This window comes from Clupea harengus, chromosome 12 (assembly GCF_900700415.2).
Source record: "Clupea harengus chromosome 12, Ch_v2.0.2, whole genome shotgun sequence".
NCBI classification, from domain to species: Eukaryota; Metazoa; Chordata; class Actinopteri; order Clupeiformes; family Clupeidae; genus Clupea; species Clupea harengus.
Window position 1 is genome coordinate 21,719,334 of NC_045163.1, and position 25,783 is coordinate 21,745,116.

Below are 25,783 nucleotides of genomic sequence, written 5' to 3' on the forward strand. Positions count from 1 at the left end.
TTGATATGAAGAATCATGATTTATTATGTTGCCCTCCACGTTATTGTAGCCTAGTCAAATCCATCATGGAACCTACCAAACTAAATAACCAGAATTATTCAGTTACCATACACAAAAAAACAATACATATATGAACTTAATCAAAATCCATTTGTATTCCCTTTAGAGTCTTACACGACTACTTTAATCTAGATATTATGGAATAAAAAAAAAAGCTAAAAGAAATTAAAAGTGGCTAGTTATAAATACATTTTATTCAGTCTTTTTAGACATAGTGCTCATGGCTTACGACAAACGTCCCCTATAATCTCAACAAGTGGCAAACAGTGAACCAGAAGTCATTACATTTGACCATTAATATTTTTCTCCCATATAAAATGGCTGCCCTATATGCATATAATATTTTTCAGTACAGTGATTATTACACCAGCCATGCATTCATACATTTCAAGAATCTTCCACTGGACTTTCTAAGCCTCTTTTCTCTGCTATAATCTTAAATCCTTTTAAAAAGAATTTTAGAGGAGCACAAGAAACGCACACAAAAATCAGCACGGTGACAAAGTATTTTCCAAACAAGAACTTCTTTCCTGGTCATTTCTTTTTTTTTTTTTTTTAAAGAAAAGTCTACATCTCATCAGTATGGTCACTATTGGGAGGCCATCAATTCATCCTAAAACTCCCACTCCAGCATTTCCTCCCTGTTGGCTGCCCGCTCCAGCCGATGGATGATGATGTCCAGATTGGCCTTCTTGGCGCTGCGCTGCTGGGTGCTGTGGCCAGCCACAGGGCTTTGCTGGACGCTGGTCTGCTCAGCACCTTCAGAGGTAAGTGGTGTTGGTGTGATGCATGAGGGAAGTGGGGAGAGCGGAGGTAGAATGTGTGTTGGCGATGAGGCAGCGGCATTGGCTTTAAGTTCAGTCCCCTCAGAGCTTTGAGAAAAAGTCTGGTTCTCTGATGCATGATGCATTGGCGGAGTTCCACGAAGTGTGTCTGGTTTTGGCGGGCTAGTTGATGTTTCTCCACAATCTCCACTGACCTCCTGCTTGACTCCTGAACATGGCCGTGGAGACCGAGGACAATCTTCCTTCATTTCCAGTCTGCCAGCAAACTGCACGCCTGTGGAGATGTATTTGGTTGGGTGCGCGTGGGTCTCTGATGGTTCCTCCTCTTCCTCCTCTTCCTCCCTTGATTCCCAGGGTTCCTGTTTGACAGTCACCAAGCCTACAGGCATGAAAGAGCAGTCACCCTTAGAGGGACTTTGGCTACAAAGCATCTGACTCGTCTCCTGGAGGTCACCGGAGAGCGGTTTCAAGGCGTCTGCTTTAAGCATCTCTCCTTCTTCCGAATCTCTTCTCATACGAGACCTGGAACAAAATCAACATTTAAAATGTAGAGTACAGTTTTGGTGTGAAAAACATATTACTTTCAATACAAACAGATTTCTCTGGATTTTGTCACATTCTTTCACATGGATTTTACAGGTGTTATTTATTTTAGGCACAAAATGCCCCATCTAAAAGGTGATTTCGAAGGTAATTTGGGTAGACATTTGAATCTCCAAGTAGTCAGAGGCATGCTGACCTGTAGTTATGGAACCAATTGATTACTGTACTGATCCTGAGGCCGAGCTGGGCGGCGAGTCTCTCTATAGTGCTTTGGGAGGGGTACGGCTCCAGCTGGTAAGCCCTCTTCAGTGCCTCCTTCTCCTGGGTGGCAAGCACCACTCTGGTCTTCTTGGCTTGGCCTGGGTGAGAAGACTCCAGACAGGGACCTATGTCTGAGGTGTTGGCAGGGGAGTCTCTGTCAAAGCCCGAGCTCAGTAAATGATGGGCCCGTTTGAGGTATGCTGGAAGAGGAAGGACATTCCTATGTCAGGAAGAGTCATCTTACTTGACATGATATACGAACCTATGGACACAAATAGACCTATGTGACGTAAAAGCAAGCTCTTTTTGTACGAATCCTTTTCCTGTTTCTCAGTTGTTGTTTTTTCACAGACACTGTTTGATATTCCTACACGCACACCAACCTCTGTTGTCCATCTTCTTCATTTCTCGCAGCTTCTCAACATTCTGGGGGTCTTTGAGCCACAGCTGCATGCGGATGAAGGGCTCCCTGCCCTTGAGGCTCAGCTTGTTCCAGGGTTTAGGCCGAGCTAGCAGGTCCGATACCGAGCCCTGGGTCAGGCCCAGGATCATCTCCCCAAACAGACGCTGCCCTGAGAACACACCCACACTCAGAGGTCAAACAGCAATACGGGTATAGGGATCTCCACTGGATTATCTGTAGTGTCAAGGTGGGCTTAGTCCAGAATTAAATTTGAAGAGACTGGAAAGGCTTTTAATCAATTATCATCGATGCTACGCTAGGGTCACTGATTTCCACAAAATGCTTCACTGTGATATTAATCACTTAAATCCACCCCATTAACTAATTGGTGGGCTAGGAAAACTTCAATACAAAACTCCTTTCACCTGAGGGATTCCAGACTATATCCCTGCAATAACTGGGCTGAGCTAGTATGGCAGCACCACACTTTATTAAATTCAATTTTATTTATATAGCGCCAAAACAATTAAATTGTCTCAAGGTGCTTTACAAAGGCCAGGGCCTGAATCCGCCTTATGAATTGCCCTGCTTAATAATACATAACCTACAGATCTATTACTCTGTGTTAAAAAATACTTGGTAGAACAAAGAAAGACAAAATAATGACATTTCATTAAAATCCAGTCCTGTGCATTGGTCAAAAAATATGAATACCGATGTATTGTTCAGCCCCAACTCCTCTCTTTCCCCTCACCGAGGTTATTGCTGTTGAGGACCTCCTTCACCCTCCTGGTGATGTTGAGCGTGTCCAGCTCGGGGGACAAGATGGCTAGCTGCTGGACGTCCAGCGCCGACAGGGCAGGGTGGGGCAGCTCAAAGGGACCCAGGTACACCTGCCCGTCCTGCTGTTGTGGAGGCTGCTGGTTCTCCTTGCTGCTCTCCAGGCTCAGGCTGCCCGGCTCACTCAGCGGGCCAGCCCGCTCCTCATCTGAGCTGGGGGAGGAGCTCACCATTGCTGGGTCCTGCTCTGGAAGCAGTTGGTAAAGAGGCACAAGCATCATAATTGTCAGTGTGATTCAATGACTTATTGCTGCGGTTATAGTGAGCTACACAAGAGAGGTAGCGGACAGCGTTCCTATGAGAAGCGAGCTTGCTATTGGTCTAGACTACATACCGAGGGAGGGGTTGTTTGGGGCACTGGAGCTCAGGTTTTGCCCCAGCTGACCCTGCATCCAGAGCTGCATGCGGATGAACGGCTCTCTGCCCTTCTGGGTCAGCTTGCTCCAGGACTTAGGCCGGGACAAGATGTCACTTACACTACCTTGAGACAGGCCCAGGACCTGCAAAGATGCCCCAAGCTTGAATCACAGCCAGTGTGGCAAAACTTTTGGTTTCTACGTTTACAGAGATAAGTACAGCAAAAATAGTTTACCATCAATACCATGAAAACAACAGTGAGAATACACAATACAATACAATTTTAAGGGTCCGGTCTTAATACGTTCTAAAAAGACCTCTTAAAAACTTCAAGGCACTGAGTAAAATATAAAGATATACTATCATGTATGATTTATGTGGTAATTAAGTAAAAGTGGCATTAGTATTTCAGAGACACACACCTTTTCTCCAAAGATGCGTTGGCAGATGCCCTTCTGCGCCAGCCTGTCTTTGACCTGCCGGGTCAGTAGGACTGTGTCCAGCTGCTGGTGCGTGAAGGCGTCATACTGATCCAGGGTCAGAGGAGGGACGATGGGCTTTGGTGGGCGGGTCACATAGGCAGAACACGGCGAAAGATGCTCCACTCCCTCGTCCGGTTCTTCCTCCTCGGTCTCCACCTTGACCTTCACCATGTGCCCACCTTCACCCTCGCTGGACAGGGCATCCTCTTGGCCCCGCTCTCTATTGAACGGCTGACGTGACCAAGGGTCCATCCACGATGAACTCTGACCCGCAAAGGCGGAGAAGGGGGAAGAGGACGAAGCGGTGGAGCACAGCGATGGCGACACAGAGGTCAACGGATGTGACGTGCTGGATGTGGCCGACCAGTGACTGCCCTGGTAGGAACCAGCATCGCCGATTTCACTCTTGACTTTGCGTATGATGTTCTGGACAAAGTCTTTGGGGGAGATCACGCTGAGGGGTGTCTGCTGGAGGAGCTGGGGGTGGGACACGCTGACGCTGGCCCCCTCTTGCTTCACCGCCGGGGGCCGGGGCTCCGTAGAGGCCGGGGGGCTGCAGGCGCTGCCGCTGCCGCTGGTGCCCCAGTGACACACCGCCATCTCCCGCAAGGCCTGATGCTTCTGCTGGGCCACCATCTCGCGGCGCGCCTGCTCCAGGATGGCCTTGATGGTGTTGTCGCTGTCGCCCATCCCACTGCTGCTGCCTCGCCCAGCAGAGACCCTCCCACTGGGGCCGGTGCTACACACGGAGCTTCTAGTGGTGGAGATCTCTTCACCTGAGACAGATCAAATCCCTTACATCAGAAGATTTTCAATTGGCCTGCATCAGTAGTTACAAGGTATATATATGTGGAGTGGCTGAGGTTAATGAAACTAGTCCGCAAATTAAATGAATTCTGTACTGTAATCCTGTACCTGTGTTATTACTTTTGAAAAACTGTACTATGCTATTGCTTTTACTAGGGGATAAGAACAGAGCTACAACAGCTACAAAGATAAAAGGACAATAAACTTTCATTTTTCGGGTTCAGTTTCAGTTTTGCAAAAGGTTGTTGATATTTGAGCTCAACAGGCAATCAAATTATATCCCTCCCTTTCGTGTTGATTGGCTGGGATTGTTTATGGCTTGATCCAAGTCACTATGTTTGTTTCCCATTTATAGAGCCAGGACTGTGTATGAATATGAGAGACACTGAACGGACAGCTAGAGGAGCATGATGAGCAATTCACTGAATCTGACAAAAAGTGCATGGGATTAGAATCGCAGACCCCACCTTTAATGGCATTATGCTTGACTACTAAAATGTCAGCTGAACATCCCATAAACGAACCTCCTCCCTGGATCTCCTTTTTAGCCCGTTCCAAAATGTTCCTGATGGCGTCATCTGAGCCCGTCTCTGGAGTGCGAATGCGCGGAGTAATATTTCCTGAGGAAAAAATCAATAAATGAATCAATCAATCAATCACATGAAGAGTTCAATTTCCTTGATGCAACTCTGCAAAACACACCTAAAAACATTGTCCTCACCTCTCTGTCGGACCTGAATGTTGCGAAGTGCTAGAATGTTCTGTTCGTTGGACAGGAAGTGCTTCATCTTCAGGAAGGGCTCCTTGCCCTTGACCGTGAGCTTGCTCCAGGGCTTGGGCCGGGCCAGGATCTCGCTGACCGACCCTTGAGAGAGCCCCAGCACGTAGTGGCCGAACACCCGCTGCCCAATGTTGTGCCTCAGCAGCTGCTCCTTCACCTGCAGGGCGATCTCCGACGTCCCCATCAGCTCGCCATCCCCTTCCCCTTCTTCCCTCGCGCTCCCTCCTCCGCCCTCCCACGGCTCTCCCGTAAGGCCTCCATCCCCGCTCCCGCCGCCCTCGGAGCAGTGGCTGGCACGCGACAGGCTCCGGCTGCCCTCGGACAGGGCGGCCTTGGCGGCGTAGAGGGCCTCGGGGAAGGGCCCGGGCGGGCTGGGCTCTGGTTTGATGAAGGGGGACAGCAGGGACCTGTCAGGGGACTGCGAGAGGGGGCTGAGAGGGAGCGTGCGGGGCGAACAGCCCTGGGAGGAGACGGGAGGTCGCGGGCTGCCGGACGGAGGCGTGTCCACGGCGACTGGGAACCCCACTGGCGTCTGCGCCTCCCTCTTTACCTCCATCTCTATGGTGACCACAAACATAAACACTGTCAAGCTGGGAATGTCAGGCCTTCACAGTCATTTTGACAGGAGTGATAGGGAGATCCCGTTTATAGCTATTGTCCAAAATAAACAAAAAGCAAAAAGATTCCCTTCAGAGTGGCTCTGCCAAAGCCTGTCACACACTCCCTACATCAACACAAAGCTGTTTTGAGAGTAAATACCTATGATATGCCAGCGATAATTTTTTTGACAAAATCCTGCATGCACACATGACTAATGCAATCACAGTAAATTGATGTGTCCATCACTTTCTCTCCCCTGTTCACAGGAAATAGTTCCCTCTCCATCCCCATTCTTTACCTCTTGTGACAGAGACGGCAGGACTCTCTGCTAAGGGCCTCACAGACATCAATGGAGCCAGTCTCTCGGAGAGGGGGGAGCACAGCTGGGTGATGGCCACAGAGGGAGAAAGAGTGAAGGAATGAGAGGGAGTGGGAAGGATTTAGAGAGTGAGTGAAAGAGGGAAGGCATGAGAGAAAAGAAAGAGAGTAAGAGAGAGAGAGAGAGAAAAAGAGTCAGCTGGAATATTTAAGAGCCATTTGATTATTGTTTATATGCGCTGGTATGCGGCCAGCCACCTCTAACATCTGGAGGCACACCTGGTCCCTCACCTGAGAAATGCGGCCGTTGAGCGAGGCTTCTTTCATGGCTCGGAAGATTCTGGAAACAGTAAGAAAAACACAAGATGAGACAAGGCTTGCAGCGCTTCGCCAGTATGCATGTCGAGTCACAAGAAGAATGTCTGCTCCTAGTTCCCTCCTTATCTTTTCAGTTTAGCGTGGTCTTGACCTCAAGTGCATTCAATCAATACAGCGCCGGGTAGCATGACTCAGTGTGGTGTCTGCGTCTCTCACCTGAGCTCTGTTTTGAGCTGATCGTAGTCCTGCTGGGATTTTAGTTTCACCTGAAGCGTCTGCAAAACAAACAATAAAACAAAAAGACATGTATCGTATCACTAGGACAAAACAAACATCTCAAATATGAGCATGGATTAAGATCATATTCCATAGAAACGAATACTTGCAGGCGCATTTTGTCTGTGATAGTCACATGGTTAGAGAGAGACCTAGTTCCCTAGTTTAGTCCAGATAAGCCACATGGCAGGTCAAAGATTAGGTTACGTGTTGAGCTTTGTAAGAATCCATAATCAATTATAGAACTTGGGGAGTCATTTAGCTTTAGTACCCAAATCATACTTGGCAACCAGCATACATGAGACATTAGCATTGGAATGTAGAATAATGAGTGGTTTTCATTACCTGTATGCTCTCAATCTTACGAGCCAGTTGGCCCTCAAGTTGTGCGATCTGATTGGCCGTGCTCTCCTGGGCTTCCTGTAACATCAGCTGGAGCCTCCGCACCTCCTCCCTCAGGCGGAGGATCTCCCTGTCCCGGTCAGCTATGACCAGCTCCAGCCCCGCCCTCTCCTGTGATTGGCCAAATCAAGAGGATGTCCAGGTAAGAGCCACAACAATTCCACTCTTAAAAAAAAGACTAATTGATAACAGTAGTCAGCAGAGCCCTTAACACTGTGTCACTTTTAGATCCCAAAACGTTAAGTTGAGTTCGGCTCAAATGCTCTCACCATTTCAACTCTCTCCACTGGACTGGAGCCATTTTGGGCAGAGATGCAGCCTCTGTCCACGTCTTCACTCACACTGTCTGCTCCAATCACTGCTGCCTCCACTTTCTGACAGAGTAAGAGACAGAGGAGAGAGATAGATAGAGAGAGAGAGAGACAAAGAGACATCTTAGTTAAAAGAAATCACCAAACAAAACATGAAAGTGGATGACTTCCAGAAGTCCAAGAAAATCTCACCTGGTTGGCCTTTTCAATATTAGCAACCATCAGGTCGACCGCTTCCTTCGCTCTGAAAGTAAAGGTTGAACAACATCTCATAAGCAACAGAAACTATTTGTACGCTTAACAGTGCACAGTCTAATAACAGCCTTTCTCTGTATATAATGTGTTAAAAATGACAAAAATGGCTGCCTTAAGACCCTTCTCATTAACGTAAAGAACAGCTGGAACAGCTGGAGGAGATCTTACCTAGAGGTCCTCTCTTCGTCATACTGCCGCTGCAGGTTGAGAACCTCACTTTGAGAAGACGTCAAGGCTGTGGGGAAAGGGACATTTCACCTCCGACCTTTCACCCTAAACCCTTTTAATCTAGCATTCAGAATATCAGAATAGGCTCTTCATGTAAAAATGCTTCATTCGGACGTCTGGTATCGCGTTCTCACCTGACTGGAGTGATCGGATCCTCTCCTCCGCTTTGGCCAGCCTGAGAGAAAACGTCATGTCTGTTTGACCCGGGCTTCTAGCAAAGATATCACAACACAGACACGTTTACTGTACATCCACACACAGACACAACTATACCAAAAACCACACAGTAATCCGAGTGTGCTTCACCCTTGAGTCGCTGGCAGAGGAGAACCACTGACACACACACACTCACCGCTCCGTCTGGCATTGATCCCTGTGCCCGCGGGCGCTCGGGTCAGCGGGTGAGGAGGGGGAGGCTGGGGGCTGCTGAGTGGGCACCATCCTCTCCTCTGTGCCCTGCGGAGGATCTACAGGACAAAAGAATGGCACAGGTGTTTCCCTTTAACACAGTCACAACAGAACAATCTTTTAGCACAGCAGCTCAATTTCATTTTATTATATTCATTTATTGGCCTTTTGCCCGTCGTTGTGGTAACCTGCAAGTTTAACCAGCCATCACAAGGTGTTTTTAAGATACTATAACAAAGCGATGCAGACTGTAGTTGGGAAGATGTCCTCATTTCCAGAGGACAGTTCTTCTCTAAGGATCTTTTCTGATATCTGATATCCTCTCCTTTTTCAGTCTTTATCTGTCCATATGACCTGACGTGTCACACATGTAACGGAGGTGTTCAGTTGCTGAAGAGTGGTCTGTGCTTGTCACAGAGAATTAAAGAGTAGGGCTTATGACAAAAAGGGGTCCTGACCTAGACAAGCTGACCCGTTGAGCTGTCCATCCAGCTGCCTGTCGAGAACTTTGCCTGGTGTGCTATCTGAGGGGAAGGATTCTTGAAGTTTCATCTGTCTCTTCTCCAACATGGGGGTGGGCCCTGTGTAAGCAAATACACCTAAATACACAAGCGGCACAGGAGAATGAGACGGTTAGAGAGCACAAGATACCCACCAGAAACACGTGAAAATACATACACATGCTGCAGTGCTAAAAAGCACCACCAGAGGGCACTTTCGCCTTGGTAATATATAAAGCCCACCTTTCCAAGAAATTGAACACAATAACATCAATGAAACAATCACTCAGAGCACCCCAAGATTAAACTGCTTCTTCTCAGCAAAAACAGCAAACAGGGCAGGCAAATGAGAAAGAGGGGGTGGACCCAGATCAAGCCCATTGAACTGTGTCTGTTAGACTTGGGGCTCTAATCAATGGCTCGTCGGCCTGAAATGTTATTGCTGGCCGATGACATATTGAGTATTGATAAGCGATAGGTTAGCGTGAGTGCTGACTGGCTCATGATTTCACTCAGCATTAGGTCATTGCCTGGATATGTAATGACTTCTCAGCAACTAGCCACAATAAACAGTGTGTGTATTGTGTAATGTGTTGTGTTGTGTTGTGTTGTATCTGTGTGTGTGTGTGAGAGAGAGAGAGAGTAAAGGGGCAATCTTAAGTAATCCCAAGTAGAGTGTTAGGTTTAAATCTCATATCTAATTGTGCCCATTATGGAGACTTCACCCTGGTGGTGACATAAAAAACCTCGACGTGTACAAAGATCGGAGGAGGTGAACTTGACCATTACTGAAGCCCTGTTCAGTACCTGGAGGCGGTCTCACCTGAGGCATCAACTAGCTGTTTGTACACCTCCAAGAGGGCAGCTTCTGCCTTGTCCTGCAAAGAGAAGAATTGAGAATCGAGAGGTTAAGACATGCATTGGGTAAGATGCCTGACTAAACGAGAAAGGATGTGAAGGAACAGAAAAGGCTCAGATATATAAGAGAGAATCTTTAGCCTCGTTTGAACAGAATACGTTGTTAAATTGCTAAAATGGAAACATTATATTCATTTAAGATAATACCTAAAGAAAGAGTAGCCTACTTGGCATGTGTTTCAAGCAGCACTCAACACTGCAAGGACACATTGCAGCTTTACAGGATATAAGCATGTACAGGATATAAGCATGTACAGGATATAAGCATTAGGGGTGGGAATCTCTTGGCACCTCACGATTCGATTCCGAGGTCAACGATTCGATTCAAAACCGATTCTCGATTCTAAACCGATTATCGATTATCAATTCTAAACCGATAAAACGATTATCGATGCATCTCAATTTTTAAAACATTTGAGTTTGCTACTCAGAGTCTCAAATCACTTCCTACTTTGTGTTTGATAATTAAAGAACAGATCTATTTTTTTATTAGAGAAAAAGTTTTTCCTTGTTACAATTATGACTTTCTATGAACAATGCAATAATCGATGCAGCTTGCATTTCAAAACAAAATTAATGTGTACAAAAAAAAAAAAAAAAATATATTAATTTTTTTTTTTTTTTTTTTTAATTAAAAAATCGATTATGAACTTTTCTGAATCGAGACAGAATCGTTCTAGAGAGAATCGAGAGAAATCGAAAAATCGATTTTTTTCCCCACCCCTAATAAGCATGTACAGGATATACGGATGACAGGATGTATTTACATCCAAAAAGGTTTCTACAGGATTTGAGCAGATAAACAATAGTGAACCTCTAAACGTTCTTATTTACATTTTACAATCTTGCACCTCCGATATGTCTGATTGCCCACGACCTTTGAAAATGACCTCAGCAGAGGCTTTTCAGGCATCAACCAACAACCAACGTACTTGAGTCTTTGAGGTGTGGCACAATTCATTTTAGCATCAACAGTGATCAGAAGAACCCTGCTCCTGATTGCAGGGTTGTGGGGGTCCATCACTTGAGCGATGAGCTAGTGCAATCAACGGAGCATTTTGCGAAATTGCACTAATCAATCAGAACTCTGATTCAGAAACAGAATCAGCTCTGCCCTCTGCCATGACTGACTACAGAGCTTCTCATGCTTGATGAGAACCAAGCATCCCGGTTCTGTCTGCTGATCTGAGATCATGGGTAATGCTAACGCCACAGCTTGGTCTTAGGGGTCACTGAAAGACGTCATGATTGCGGGTTAATGGCCTAAAGGAGTGGTGGCAGTACCGTGACACGTCTGTCTGTGGGTATCTCAACCTCCACCAGCTCAGCGAGAAAGGGCCTGTTCCAACCCAGTGAACTTGGAGTAACAGAGACAGTTGACCCAATTAGTAAGCTAGTTTGCATTGAGTTATGGGGTTAAGCTGTTTGAATTCCTTCCAGTCAGTCAGATTTGGTACAATTTGGAAAATGTTCACTGCTTCTTTCAGAGACTGTAGTAAGCCTATGCATAAGTGTGAATATTTGTCATGATGAAGTTGATTAATTCATTATATAGCCTATGTGTCTTGTGGTGGCATGAGCTTTTGTCCAGCGGTCACCAGTCCATTGTATCCTCTTGCATCTGGTGAAGGTAATCAATGAGTATCATTGTGATGCATCCCTGTGATAAATCATACGCAACTAGAACAATGAAAAAATCCATCTCAGCTACTGTTTCCAAATCAGACTAACCATCTAACAGGAAGCAGTTGAGGGTACAGGGTCTCGCCCAAGGACACCGCAAAATGAAGCCAGGGGGAGACAGATAAGAACCAAACGATTCTACTTCCTGGACCACCACCCATTGTTGTTCACTCATGCACTAACAACATGCAAGCACTCTCATGTTCTTATGACTGCCATGACAGAACCGTATCTATATTGGGGTCATGGATATGTCACCTAGGAAGCACACATAACATGCACCAGTGCTGCGAGTCGCTTCGTATGAAAGCATCTGCTAAATTAACAAATATGTCCATCTGACAAGGCTTGTTATCCTAATTAATATGCACACAGATGTACTTCCTTGTGTTACAGCACAGATCGAATTATTATGAGTCTGCAGTGACAAACCATGGCATGCTGAGGTAATCACAGCACCTACAGAAACCAGCCGGACAATCAGTGGCTGTTGAGACTGGGCCCTGTCTAGCTCCTCCTGTAAGTGAACACAATATGCTCAGCTTCATCACATTTCTCCACGTATTGATTTTTTAGCCTGAAAGAGGAGAGAAAATGACAGAATAACAAGAATCTGCTGAGAGCACTGATGAAGAAAATCTAATTATCTGACCCGGGGGGGGTGTAAAATATCGCCACGGCCGGCTTAAAACCCACACTAAAGGATGGAGAAACAATGGGAAGTGGTATTTCTCCTTCGATTGGAGACCTATTGTCTGATCAATCCGCATTCATCACCGCAGGCGCACGGCCCACGTAAGCAGTCTGGGCTTTAATGGAAATAAAATTGATACGGACATCGAGACATCAAATCCCTTCTGCTATAGGCTAACCAGGCCATTCTGCTATCAGTGAGCTCTCTCCCGCGGAACATCAATATTCGTTAGATATCTAGTAGGAGGATGTAGAGGCGCTAACAGAATATTCTCCATTTTTATTTGGAATGTTGGATCTGTGTTAAACCCAAATTCCATTGAACTTGTTATGTGCTCAGCGTATCTGCTTAGTTGTGAAAGACTGAAATTACGTGAAAATCAGCCAGCTAATTTAGGATAAACAATGCAGTCATTTCAGGATTGCAAACTCTACAATGTCAAGTTAGCAAGGACAAACACAGTAGTGATTTATCATGTTACCATATGTAGATATGTACAACAAAAAATTGCTGTTAGTTACTATAAGTGATATTCTTTTTGGGCATGGTAGGTTGTCTTCATGGTCTCTCCTTTTTCTGAAGCAGTTCCCACACGACCTGAGGGGCCCCCCAGTTCCCCAAGAGGCCCCACTCATTCAACCACAACGCCACCTTCCCCCCTCTAAATAATCCTAATCGATACAGGCTAGCCAGTGACCTTTGACTTCTAGCTGTCTGGGTCACAGGGTCAAGGCACAGATAGGGCTGTGAGCGAGCGAGCGACTAGTGGGAGGGAGAGACTGGGGGTGGGGCGGGCGTGGGGGTGGATGCGTCACATCAACATACTAATACTAACGGTCGGGGCCCCCTGACAGTGCCAGCACAGGATAGTAAGCATGGCATATAGAGGTGAAAATTGAACGACATGTATTTGAGTACGTAGCTATAAAATCAGACATTGTTTTTATGGATAACTTAAAAAGAAAAAAACAGTCGCTTTCTTGACAGACACACACACACACACACACACATACACTGCTACAGTTAGGTTGAAGAACAACAACCCATCTTCCACAACAAACCGAGATGAGATCTCTCTTTCCGGAAGCCTCTGTGTAACTCTAGTCCCCTTGCACGGCTGAGCGAGGACAAGCTGAACAGGGAAAGGGCTTTCAGACGGTCTGCATTTAAACCGATCAATAAACTCACGATCAATACACCCCCTCAGCCGGCTATGGGCCTTGAGGGAGGGGGTGGGGGGCAGGGAGAGGGTGAAGAGTGGAAGTGAGAGAAGGGTATGGAGAGAGAGAAAAAAAATCAATAGCAGCATAATCAATGATTCAATTCATCAGTCATTTCATGTGCACCCCCCTGCCAGCATGCCGCACAATCAATCAGATCAATGCGTCAATGCCCCACCTCAGAGGACAGCTGCGGGAAACGTCAATAAATCAAACCAAACTCTATCTGTACTGAATTCCAAACTCCTTCAACTACAAGACAGCAATACAGCATTAGCAGTGCATTGTATGGAAGCATAGGGATACCAAGTGCTTTCTTAAAGGGCTATGGATTTATCACAGAGAAGGATTCTTCCATTTTAGCTTAAGTGAGTGAAGCAATCCATGTTTTCCGATGTCTCCCAATCCTGACCCATTACATTTCTTTCTTGTCCATGATTATAGAAGTTATGGGAAACTACATACCTCATTGCTTGCTAATGAAGAACTGTCTCTTTTTAAAACACTTTTTTTGGTAGCAAATTCTATAACCTAATTCTATAACTTTGACCTACCGTCAATTTAAAGGTTTCTATATAACACTCTACATTTAGGCTGTTGCAGAACACCCTCAGGTCTTTCATTCTTAAACAACTGAAACCCACACATTTGTACAAGCTCAGATCTGCACCAGCTTCAGACTGCTGTCACTGGTAACCCATGCCATTAAATATGTCATTGGCTGACACATATAACTGACAGTATAGATTACCACAGAATCTACTGTGTGGATGAGTTTACCACTTTTATTGTCACTGTGGGAGCATCAAATGATGTGGATTTTCCCTTTCTTTCAGATAGTTTTGCTTTGATCTGGCACCGGTCACCAATGCTTTCCCCTGCATGTGCCTACATGAGCCTCCTCCTCTGGGCACTGATGAAACCAGAGTAAGAGTGTATCCTCTCAGACCCTTTGGTCTAATAATAATCAGACATTCTGTGCACTGAAGTCTGATGTGATGGAGGAGTAAATCGATGCTTTTGGTTTGATGTTGTGATGGAACAGTAATCAATGCTTTTGGCTTCGAGAGTCATCAATTTATAGACTGCCCTATTCCATCCTGTCCTGGTAAGAGCACACCATGACCAAAACACACACGCACACAGATAAGAATATTTGCTGAACGTAACACATGTATTACACATTTTACTCCCAACACATGCAGTCAGACGAGATTCCTGCTGAACTGTCTACTACAAAACACAAACCCATTAATTCCCCCCACCCCCCAACAAAACAAACCAACCACTACCAGCAGGTCTCCATGGCAACCAGACACGGTTAGTTATTGAGCACTAGGCCAGTAGCCGTCTGGACCCTCAAATTAAATGGGTTGCCTACAAAAAGCACTGATAAGTAGGTGCAGCCGCAGAATAATGAAAAACTGATTAACCAAATAGATTGAAAAGTAATTAATTTTACCTTTTTATACGATCAGTTCATCTGACGTATGAGAAGACACGTCCTAGTCAGAGAGACATCCATGCAACATTTGTTAGCTCAAATCTCCTCAGGTTCTTTGTGTCAGTAAAGAATGGAGATGGTGGGGGTGTTAACTCAGTCAGACTATTATCTCCTCAGACTAATCAACAGGAGATTGTATGCCATTACAAGAAGGAGACGCAGAGGTTGGGCGGGCTCCAATGGGAGCAAGGAGAGCAGGCTTCAGTCATGGCAAATAAGGCTTGCTTAACAAAAATGATGAAGACTGACTAACTGGGACATTGCAATTCACCCTCTCTGAAATGTCAGAAAAAAAAGAAACAGGGACTGACAGGATCGTTACATTTTTCCAATGGGACCAATATACTTGACCAATTTTCAACTGACCACACAGCAGCTTTTCTCAACTGCACATTTCCTGAAACGTCCTCTACATTTGTAAGCATTCTTGTGAAAAGGTATAAAGGTGCATATGCTTCCGGTTATGACGTGGATGTGAGAAGTCGCAGAACCCAAGTGCTCCGGTAAAATATATCATATATAAATGTAAACCCGTTCGTTTGATTTTGTAAAAAGTCTTAGTCGAGTGATAAAGGTGCATATACAAAAACACACTATAATTACTATATTTTGTCTAGCAAAGGCAATAATTCACTAAAACATAATAAACTCAACTCAAAATTAAATATCTGTATCAATGACCACAACATCCACTACAGTCACTCCCTCTTTGCAGAATTCAAAATAAGCCATTATTTTCCAGAATTATTGATTAAGCCACAAATAAATCAAACAGTACAAGGCATCACACTACAATATGCAAAAGATCTCAACACTCACATTTAAATATATATATATTGCCACAGAGTCGACTATACCATACTATCACAATATTTGGACCACGATACAATATCATTGCCATCCTTTACAGAATACTATACAGCAAGTATTGAGAATCGATTCTGCAATGCACTGCGATTTTGCACACTGGGAGTCTTCTGCACCCGTCTTGGGGCGGTACATTTGTTCTCGACTCTGGCTTCCTTTCAAACTTCTGCTGTGACGCAAGAGAAGAACGAGGTCTTCTCAATAAGCAGCAATGGTCAGAAGCAATGTTATCGGAGTATTGAAATACAATTAAAATCAGAATATTAAATAAATAAATATTGCTTATAAATATATACTTAGTGCTGCTGTATTGCAATCGATTTTTTTCTCTCACCTCTAATAACTGGATTTTTTAGCCCACTGTAAACCAGTGCATTAATAATTTACATTCAATGCTGAAAAACACTTGCCGTTTGTGTGGGGGGAAAATGAGCCCACTGTTCCGTTGTGAACAAGCAAGGTAACGGTGTGTGCAGATGTGCACTATTTATTTCAACATTAATCCCCATTTATGTGTTGTGCAAGACATACTGAGACAACTGGCGTTTGATGCTGTGTCTGATGTCACCTCAGAGACAGATAAATGAAGTCTGTCTTCTTTTCTCAACAAAATATAAGCAGCTGTACTAACATCTGTCAAGAAATCTCGGTACACTGGTTCGCCTACATTTTTCCATCTAGGCTCAAGTATGAAAACTGGATATGGTTACTGGTGTCTTGGAGAACAGAGTACATTTACAGAGAACATTGAATTCAGTGAATCTAATACATTTCTCATTATTTCATATATCTGTGTTTTGCAAGGATGTTGGGAAATGGGTATATTTGATTGCATTGATCCATTGATTCCATTGATTGTCCCTAAAAGATTGATCCCATACCACAGATGGATCTGATTGATTTTTGGCCTCAGCACTCAATCAAAAATAAGTCAAATGTGTCACCATGGCAACAAGGTCAAAAGTGACCTGGTGTGACCTATGGAGACTGAAGCAGTCCCAAACATACAGAATGACACACAAAGAAAAGCACTTATAGATACTTATAGGACACATATCCTGTGTCCCATCATCACTCAATTTGAAGCAGCAAAACTGATGGGCAGCCAGTCTTTGAATAGCAGGACTGTAGAATAGCATGTTGAAAACAGAGCAGACTACTTCCGTTGCTTGATTTGGGAAGCCCAGTAGGATCAAACACCACACTGCATTTGCAGAGAGGCCCATATCAGGTCACCATTTTACAAGCTTTTCAATCAGATTAGGGGTCATTCCTAGAACAACAAAAACGGCTGGCTATATTATCTTTTGAGAGAAGACGGCTAACTGTATCCTCTTAAACACTCTCCTCAAGGCCTACAATACATTGGGCTTCACAATGAATATAGAATTCATCATATTTTTATAATAAGTATATATTGTATCCTAAATACACTCATTGTGGTCAATTACATTGGACCAGACCTGTTCTCATGAAAACGCTTTCATATACCGTAAGCTATGTAGGCTAGATACATTTTACATTATGAAACAAATTCCCCACTCAAAATGCAGTTTGATTAATACCACACTAAATGACTGTATCAATTAATATGTATCAATAAGATAACCACTTCAGAAGCTTTTCTATACAATATGTTTAAGTCCTACAACAACCGGCACATCTTCACTGTCCATTCTATAATACAGAATTAATCAACAACAAAAAAGCCTATGAACATTGGCACACTCTTTGTAGGCGACATGTATACACTTTTGTTTGTTCCGTGTTCTCTCAAATGTAAAGATGTGACACAGGCCGATAGTTGGATGCAGAGTGACCATAGCAGACTTGGAGGCTGCAGTGATGATAAGAGATGTTGCTCTTGGTAAGCCGTAAATTGTGACAAGACGCTGAATTGAGACCTCACGCCCAATAAACTCCCGGGCTACGATTGCAGACTTTATGACAGACAATTCAATTGATAGTCTAGTCTAATAGGCTAATTGATCAGACAGACAGATACATTGCCATTATTCGATGTAAAATTGGATGGCTACTGTTGTTATGCGGTAGTCTATTACACCGAATTGCCATAACATTATGATCTAAATGCGGCACTAGTTACAGCATGGGATGCCAATTAAACCACCGAGGCACATAATGACCCAGCTGTCTCCAGGGGACCGCTATTAACAGCTAATGTAACAGATTATGACACAACGCCCTAGAGACAAGATGATTTTAAAAGTTCTTTGCACGAAGAAATGATGTAGCCTACAAGTAGCCTAGAAGTGCATTTTCTGTTGTCCTTGTGTCTTTAAACTTGACGAAATGTCAAAAGACGTTCACAACATTAGCCGTCGACTACAATTGGATGTGATGTAATGGATTGACACATGAAAGCTAAGCTCCTTCACACATTGAAACGCAGCTTTTTACACCATGGGGCTGTTACGATTTAGTTTACTTAAATGGCTCCGCGGGTTGTTTGCCAGCCTGCACAGCGATATCCGCTACTGTCCCCTTTCGTCTGAACACCTGTCAATCATACGCCGTGATGCCCACCCTGACTCTTTTTGATTGACATGTGAGGAGTTAAACACAATAGCTTCCCCATCTGCTCCGTTCGTCCGCCGGTGATTTTAAGAATGTTGACAAAACAACAGAGAGACAAGCTTGTTTGGTTGGTAGGTTGTGTCGAATGTTTTTTTTTAATTTAAGAGTGCCTAATTGACACTGTCAAAACAATGCATGTCACTGCTAGATTAGCCTACCTATAGCCTACAGTTCAAACTGAAATCATACGCATGCACCCTTATTAGGTGACCTCTGAAAAATTGCATCGTCTGTTGAAAGACCAAGATTTCGAAAATATTATCATTTGGAAAATGAATGACTTTCTGTGGCGCGAAATGGACATAGCTACTCGAGCAAGCTGTAGGTTGCCGAAGAGGGTGCCTCGTAGTTCCGAACGCAGGTGTTCGAAGAGTAAATTTAGTTACGCTACAATGTGTCATATACTGGTTACGTGAACATTAAATTCCCATCTGTGTAAAATAACTAGGCAATTTTAAACGTATAGAATTGGCATTTAATATGATCATGTTAAAGTTATGGATAGTCAATAAATAAAAACACACAATTTGACTGGCAAGCAATGCTATGTGAATGAATTTAGGAAAGACACTCACCGATATGCTCTCAAATCATTGTCGCGACAAAGAAAAGGTAGTCCTCACAGCAACACTGTTGAAAGTTGTAATACGTTTGCAGTAGCCTATATTACAAATAAGCTACACGCGGATCTCGATTATCGCCCTTCCATTACACTTCCAACGCAATAGTAGCCTATGGTAGAGCATCCTGGTGGGTGTGAGCGAGCTTCTCCAGTGCCGATCAATGATTGAACACAAAGGCAAGTGCGCCGGATCAATTTCTAATATCAGCGGAATATCCGACGCATACAAATCCTACACACGTTCTATACCAATCTCTACAAATATACACACGCGACATTGCCTCTGAGGTTGTTAAAGTTACACTGACCTGCAATTGTGTGTCCAAATTTTTCCTATATTGAAACATTGATCTGGCATCAGCGGCCATCTTGGGGAATAGCCTACAACCTTTCAAGTGGGCATGGTTGTCGGCTATACAAAACATCCGGTCCGGATTCTGCACGTCCTCCTGCAGTTGTCCTGTGGATTAGAGGATGCTACTTTTTATGTGTGCGAAAAGTTTATTTCAACACCAAAAGTTGGCTTAATGTGAGCTATATGGGCTATGCACAGGCCGGCCCTACAATGGTACAAAACATCAAAAGGGTGATTTGTTGTCTGTTAATGTTGATATGGGCATATTAACCTACTTTATTTTAATTCCCAGTACTATTCCACTATTTATTTATTAATAAACTTTATTGCCCCTTGTTTTCATCATATCACCTTTCAATCAAACTTGACAGAATTCGAAGAGGCCAAAGCAGAGGTTGTTTGAAAAGAAAATATCTCACAATCATATCCAGTAGGTAAGCTATACTCAATAGGCCTAAACTGACAAAACAAACAATAGAACAAACTGGACTGAAAGTGCAAAGCACATCCACCAGTGGCAAGGAAAGCGAGAGTGACATAGAATGTCTTGATTCACCGGGAAATCATAGACACCGTTGCAGGCTACATCAATACTCCTGCTCAGATAAATAAGCCTTGCTCTGAGCTATTGATTTTTACTGCAAAAAAAATCCATTTGTGTGTTTGGGTGGGTGTGGGGGAGAAAGTTTTTGATTGCACCGAAAATGTGTGTGTGTGTGTGTGTGTGTGAGTAGTCAGTCACATATGGATAGGTGTACGGCACTGAGGAAGTGTGTGTGTGTGCACTTGTCTCTTGTGGGCACAGAATTGTATAGGCCTATGAGACATGAGCTTCACAGGAAGAGAAGAGGTTTGTCCTTCTGTTCACATTTCATCTGAAAAGAAAACGATGAAAGAAAGACAGACGGAGATTATAATGACCTTGACAAAAGCCAGTGAGACAAGTTGAAACAGCCAATGGAGACTGTCATTTCACAGCCCTGTCTCTCTCGCTCTCCCTCTCTCTCTCTCCCTCCCTCCCCCCTCTCTCTCTCTCCCTCTCTCTCTCTCTCTCCCACTCTCTCTCTCTCCCACTCTCTTGCTCTTGCTTTCCCTCTCTCTCTCTCTCTCTCTCTCTCTATCTCTCTCTCTCTTTCTCTCTCTCTCCTTCTCTCTCTGGTTCCCACTCTCTCTCTCTTTCCATTCCTGTTTTAGGGTCTTGCAAGGTTATGGTGGTTTGACCTGAGACACTTCTATTATTTTCCCTATCCGCCCCACCACACAAGCCAACCAGATTCTTTTGTTGTGGTAATAATCATATTCTATATCTAATTATTGTATTGTTGAACAAACATCAGACTCATCTCTGCCGTTTGAATAAGGGGTGTTGGTAATACTTGATTTACAACTCTGTCAATGTTACCTCTTTATTTTGGAAGATAAGCAAACTCAAACACAAGCACACACGCACACACACACATACACACACACTCACTGTTCTTGGTCTGATATTTTAGACATGCCTGCTAGCCTGCGGTGTTTCCCAGAGACCTATTGGTCCTAGCAGGTGTGTTTATATGTAACAATGGCAGCATTTGTTTGGGTATTTATAGCAGTTTGATCCCCTCCATTCCGCATGCTATTCCCAGTATGCCCCACTGCGAGAACGCCTAAGCAGTAGATCCTCAGGCATCTGAAGCAGCAACAGTGGTGATGGCTATTTGGGTCGTACTGCAAGAATAACTACATAAAGCCAAGGTACCTCTGGAGGAGCTAACGAGTGAGGAGCATGACTGGATGGAGGCATTCAGAGAGAGTGATGAAGTGTTAAATGGTTCCAGTGAAAAGAAACGCTAAGGCATTCCACAGGCAGTGATAACGTTGAAGCATGTGAAACTTCATGACACAACCCTGCAGTTTAACAGTTAAGCATCTGCTGAGCCACAACCTTCAAAGGTTTTTTTGGGTTTGGCTGCAGTGTTTTTGACCATTGTGTTGAACCTTGAGCCAACACCCACTCAGATCTTTGGGCAGCTAGGAATGATGATAAGGTGGATATCGCCCCAGGTGAAAGTGAGAGTAGCTCAGACTGTGTCCCATCGCTGTCCACATCTTTCATAAATGTTTGTAAAAGCATATTAGTTACATCATCTGTCAGCAATAGTAGTACCTGCAATCATCAACCATGTATCTCATCATTACTGCAATTGTGACACACACGTGTCGTGACCTGGATATGTATTTGACATCACTGTGGTTGTGTTGTGGTACACTTTCATGCTTTCGCATTGTCATCCGACTCACAGATTTAGTCTTTAGTGTTTATTGCACTACAGCAATGTAGGACACATCACACATGGACTGGATGTTAAGTCAGTTCAGTTATGCGTGGAGGTGGTTGCCCCTCTAATTAGATTTGATATGTGTTAGCATCTATGGTAGCTGGTTGTTATACTGGCTGCCTTAATGTGTCTGCCTCTTGTTCCTATGACAGGGTAATAAATTGAGATAATAGGCAGCAATTTGACACAAGTCCTTGAGTAGCTGGGGAGCCACACCTCTCTGGAGTAATGGGCTAACCGCACATTCCAAACAGGACCTGGAGAGGCAGTGAGGCTTACGGGCAAGCAGCTGTTTTACTTGTTCCCTAACTTGAGAACTAGCACCTTCTGACTTCACACACATGGGAGTGTGCCTCTCATTCTCTAAGCGTTACATACCTAATGTGTTAACACAAGTTCATGGGTGGTGAACTTGATAGAATGACAACACATACAAAGCAGATGCTTAGCATCGTGATCAAATTCATTTACTTCTCATTACACGCGTCATTTCTTCCTGTATCGATACAATTGAAATGGCCTCATGCATAGGGACCTTTAAGTCAGAGCAAAGCTTCACCCGAACAATGGCTGATGATCCATCTTTATGTTTGCACCGTGTCGTCCACAATGAGGTTCTATAAGTAGAACCGTGGGGCTGTGATGACATGGACGGAGTCTCCCTCTGCCAGCTCGTCTGTCACCCAGGCCATAAGAGGAGGGAGGTGAGGGCCACGCTGAGGGAACAACGGCTAGTGAGTCTTCCAGAGGGATCAAGTCAGATCAAGTGCAGGGTTCATCTAACCGTCATGATGCAGGAGCCCTGTCACCCTTAACCACTGTTCTTTCATGGTGCTGCTGGCATGAACTCTAAGGCTAAGTGGCTAGTTTGGAGGGACGGGGAGAAGGAGGGGGGGGGGGGGGGTTGTGGCTTACCTGTGACTTCCAAAGAAGGCATGGGTTATTTATATCAGCCAGTAGATGGGGGGGGGGGCACTTGTGGGGTACATAAGGCCACCAAGGCGTGCCCCATTGTCTCTTTTGGCACTTTGGGAGCCCCACACTATTCTCTTCTGTGCCCCTATTGAGCATTGACTATGGTGAGTAGCTACGTGGCTGTGCCTCTTAATCTCTGTACTACTGGCACTTAGAAGGGCAGGGCGTGGTGTGACCAGGGAGGTTCACTGCTCTGGAGTTATAGTCACTTGATAGTTCGATAAAGAATGTATGAGGAAGTTAAGACATTGACACAGACATTGTACGGGTGCAAAATATTTAAGAAATAAATGTAGAATTTAAACAGAAATGGAAAATGATTCTGGATTTGTCAGAATCAAAAGGAACTCTGTTAATTAAGTCTTAAGACCAGAGATGTCTAGGTGTCGAGACAATGTCATGATGTACACACATTTCTCAAGTAATTGGACTAAAATGAATTGCTTTGAGACTGTAGGACTTACAGGTTTCCCTGGAAGAGCAATATTTTCCTCAGAGAAAAAAACAACAGCCTGTAAATCACAACTGCAATTAAGAGATGTCTCTTTTGTTTCCCTGTTTGTAAGGAAAGTGATTTGAGTTTGCTGTGGTCATTTAGTCACAAAAGGCCATAGCTGATCACAGGTGATGCCCCTTCCTGCTAATCTCCCACCCCATGTTCCCTCCTTCCCACCAGGCACCCAAAAAGGCAAAGAAGAGGTCAGCGGACGGAGCGAACTCCAATGTCTTCTCCATGTTTGAACAGACTCAGATCCAGGAGTTCAAAGAGGTAGAGAGAAAGAAAGAGAGAGTGTGTGTGTGTAAGAGAGAGAGAGAGAGAGAGAGAGCCTCATTAACTGTATCTGCCTGCCCATCTACTCATTTGACTTATTGTGTGTTTGAACTAACCTCCTATGTTCAAACTTGCAACATTTCAATCTGATCCATTTGATCTGTATATGTAATAATGATATATTTGTAAATCTGTCGAATACATACAGAAATATATCAGTGCAGTACATTAACTGTAGGATTTTAACCTTTACCTGTTAAACTGACAGCTCCATAGCCTTCAAGGGCCACCATCAACCGGTTTATGGGTATCTCATTGTCTCATCATTATTTGTCCATAGAACTGTCTTTGTGTCATTTATCTTTACTCTGTCAAGTGATGGCATGTTACTGTTATGGAGAACCGCAACATGCCATAAATCTTACACAGACTGTCATCAGTGATTACCACTGGAATGCTGGTATGGGCTATATGTGTGTGTGTGTGTGTATGTGTGTTGTGTGTACGCCTTTGTGCGGATACCTTCGTGGATCTCTTGGGATTAGGAGGCTAGGAGTTTTTCCCATCTGAGCCATCCTCCTTAAAATACACAAACAGAAAAAATAGTTGCACAAGGCCAAAGATCCAAAGCCCCCCATCACACACAGCCAAAACACATGCCAGTCTTGTGTCGTGATGCCACTGTGAGGCTTATGTCGATTTCCTATCAGCTGTTAATGAATATCTTCATTGTTGGCAGGCCTTCACCATCATGGACCAGAACCGAGATGGATTCATCGACAAAAATGACCTGAGGGACACGTTCGCTGCTTTAGGTTGGTTTAGGCAAGTCTCTACTCTATCTGAAGTAATTATAACAAAAAACACCAAGAAGGCGAGTTGTATCAGTAATGTTTTCTATTGATCATTCTGGGGGAGTCGAAATGACAAAATGGCCTGTCAATCACGCAGGGGAGGGGAGCAGTCAGAGGAGTGAGGACCTGTGCAATACACTGATGGAGCCCCACGTTCATTTTCACTGTCAGCTCCTCCGGCTCTTATTATGTTGCAGGTCGTGTCAACGTCAAGCAAGAGGAAATCGATGACATGCTGAAGGAGGCCCCTGGGCCAGTCAACTTCACCGTCTTCCTCACCATGTTTGGCGAGAAACTGAAGGGTAAAGCGAAATTTATGCTACTCCGATTTCACGGAGTCGGACACAGGGAACGCCTCTCCGCTCTCTCCGAACCCTCTCCGAGCACCTCGGAGAGGCTGTCGTGCACCTACTAATTTTTTCTAACTTCCCGTACGAGAGCCTCTCCGAGGTTTGCTCGGAGAGGGCTCGGAGTAGCATAAATTTAGCTTAAGACAGAGAAAATATGAAAGATATTGGACAGGAGTAGGACAGAGGCTGAATGCAGAAGTTTTTATTATTATTTGTATTGACTGCATATCCCATACTATGGACAAGACTTTATTAATATGTGTTGTACCTTCCATTCTGATGTTTCTTGCTGTGGTTTTCGTCCCATAGGTGCTGACCCCGAGGACACCATCCTTAATGCCTTTAAAGTCTTTGATCCGGAGGGGAAAGGACTGCTGAGGAAGGACTAGTGAGTCTCATTTGTTTTCCCACATGCCATTTGAATTCTTATTTTATAGTGAGACATCTAATGAACTCTCAATACTCCCCCAGTGTGACAGAGATGCTGACCACTCAAGCTGATAGATTCTCTGTGGAGGAGGTGAGGCCACAAATACACTCTCGTTCTTTCTTTCTATCTATTGATCTGTCCATCTTTCCATTTATCTGCCTCCACGTGTTTGTCTCCCCTGTGTTCTCTCAGAAACCCTCCCCACACACACACCACTCATACACACACACAACCACACATAAATTGCATGACGTGTCCATTAGGACCCTCCAAGGGTGGTTTGTATTGGTGGTTTGTAGTATTTACAGGGGTACCCATTAAACACACCGTCTGCGTTCAGACCCACATTTATGGTGTGATGATTGCTGCCTCCTGTTCAGATGGAGCAGATGTGGAATGCCTTCCCTCCGGATGTGACTGGTAACCTGGACTACAAGAACCTGGTGCACATCATCACACACGGAGAGGAGAAAGATCAGGAGTAAGAGAGGGCCATTGAGTCGTTGGCCTGTCGGTCTAAGCTGCCAGTCTCATCACTTCCAGTCCACATCATGTCCATGCATTTGCCCCCACCCATGGCAATGCTCTGCCTTACAACAAGCATTATGTGACTTGAAATTATGGGGTAAATCACCCTAAAGTTCTATGTTTGTTGCAAGTTAGGGTATGGCCCATAAACTCTCTG

General features: G+C 44.4%; 2 protein-coding genes across 4 annotated transcripts; one reads left to right on the plus strand and one right to left on the minus strand.

The window, feature by feature from the left end:
* cux2a (cut-like homeobox 2a) lies at positions 1–19,469 on the minus strand. Of its 2 annotated transcripts, none has more exons than XM_031577709.2 (20): positions 19,350–19,469; positions 9,759–9,813; positions 8,894–9,034; positions 8,380–8,494; positions 8,162–8,238; positions 7,968–8,034; positions 7,737–7,788; positions 7,503–7,607; positions 7,177–7,344; positions 6,772–6,830; positions 6,529–6,577; positions 6,218–6,302; positions 5,260–5,877; positions 5,063–5,158; positions 3,672–4,507; positions 3,227–3,392; positions 2,807–3,079; positions 2,033–2,221; positions 1,585–1,849; positions 1–1,367 (listed from the first exon to the last, which is right to left on the minus strand). In XM_031577709.2, exons 1-20 carry the CDS (start codon positions 19,464–19,466, stop codon positions 674–676), a joined length of 4,227 nt encoding a protein of 1,408 aa, XP_031433569.2. In that variant the 5' UTR covers positions 19,467–19,469; the 3' UTR covers positions 1–673. The 2 variants fall into 2 exon arrangements, with proteins under 2 accessions (XP_031433569.2, XP_031433570.1); XM_031577710.2 differs by having other exon boundaries at positions 18,995–19,469.
* Positions 19,470–23,290: 3,821 nt separating this feature from the next.
* On the plus strand, positions 23,291–25,702 carry myl2a (myosin, light chain 2a, regulatory, cardiac, slow). 2 transcript variants are annotated; one of them, XM_031577711.2, is made up of 6 exons: positions 23,291–23,461; positions 24,204–24,279; positions 24,516–24,620; positions 24,978–25,056; positions 25,140–25,188; positions 25,479–25,702. In XM_031577711.2, exons 1-6 carry the CDS (start codon positions 23,348–23,350, stop codon positions 25,581–25,583), a joined length of 528 nt encoding a protein of 175 aa, XP_031433571.2. In that variant the 5' UTR covers positions 23,291–23,347; the 3' UTR covers positions 25,584–25,702. The 2 variants fall into 2 exon arrangements, with proteins under 2 accessions (XP_031433571.2, XP_042565389.1); XM_042709455.1 differs by having other exon boundaries at positions 25,140–25,565.
* The last annotated feature ends 81 nt before the right edge of the window (positions 25,703–25,783 follow it).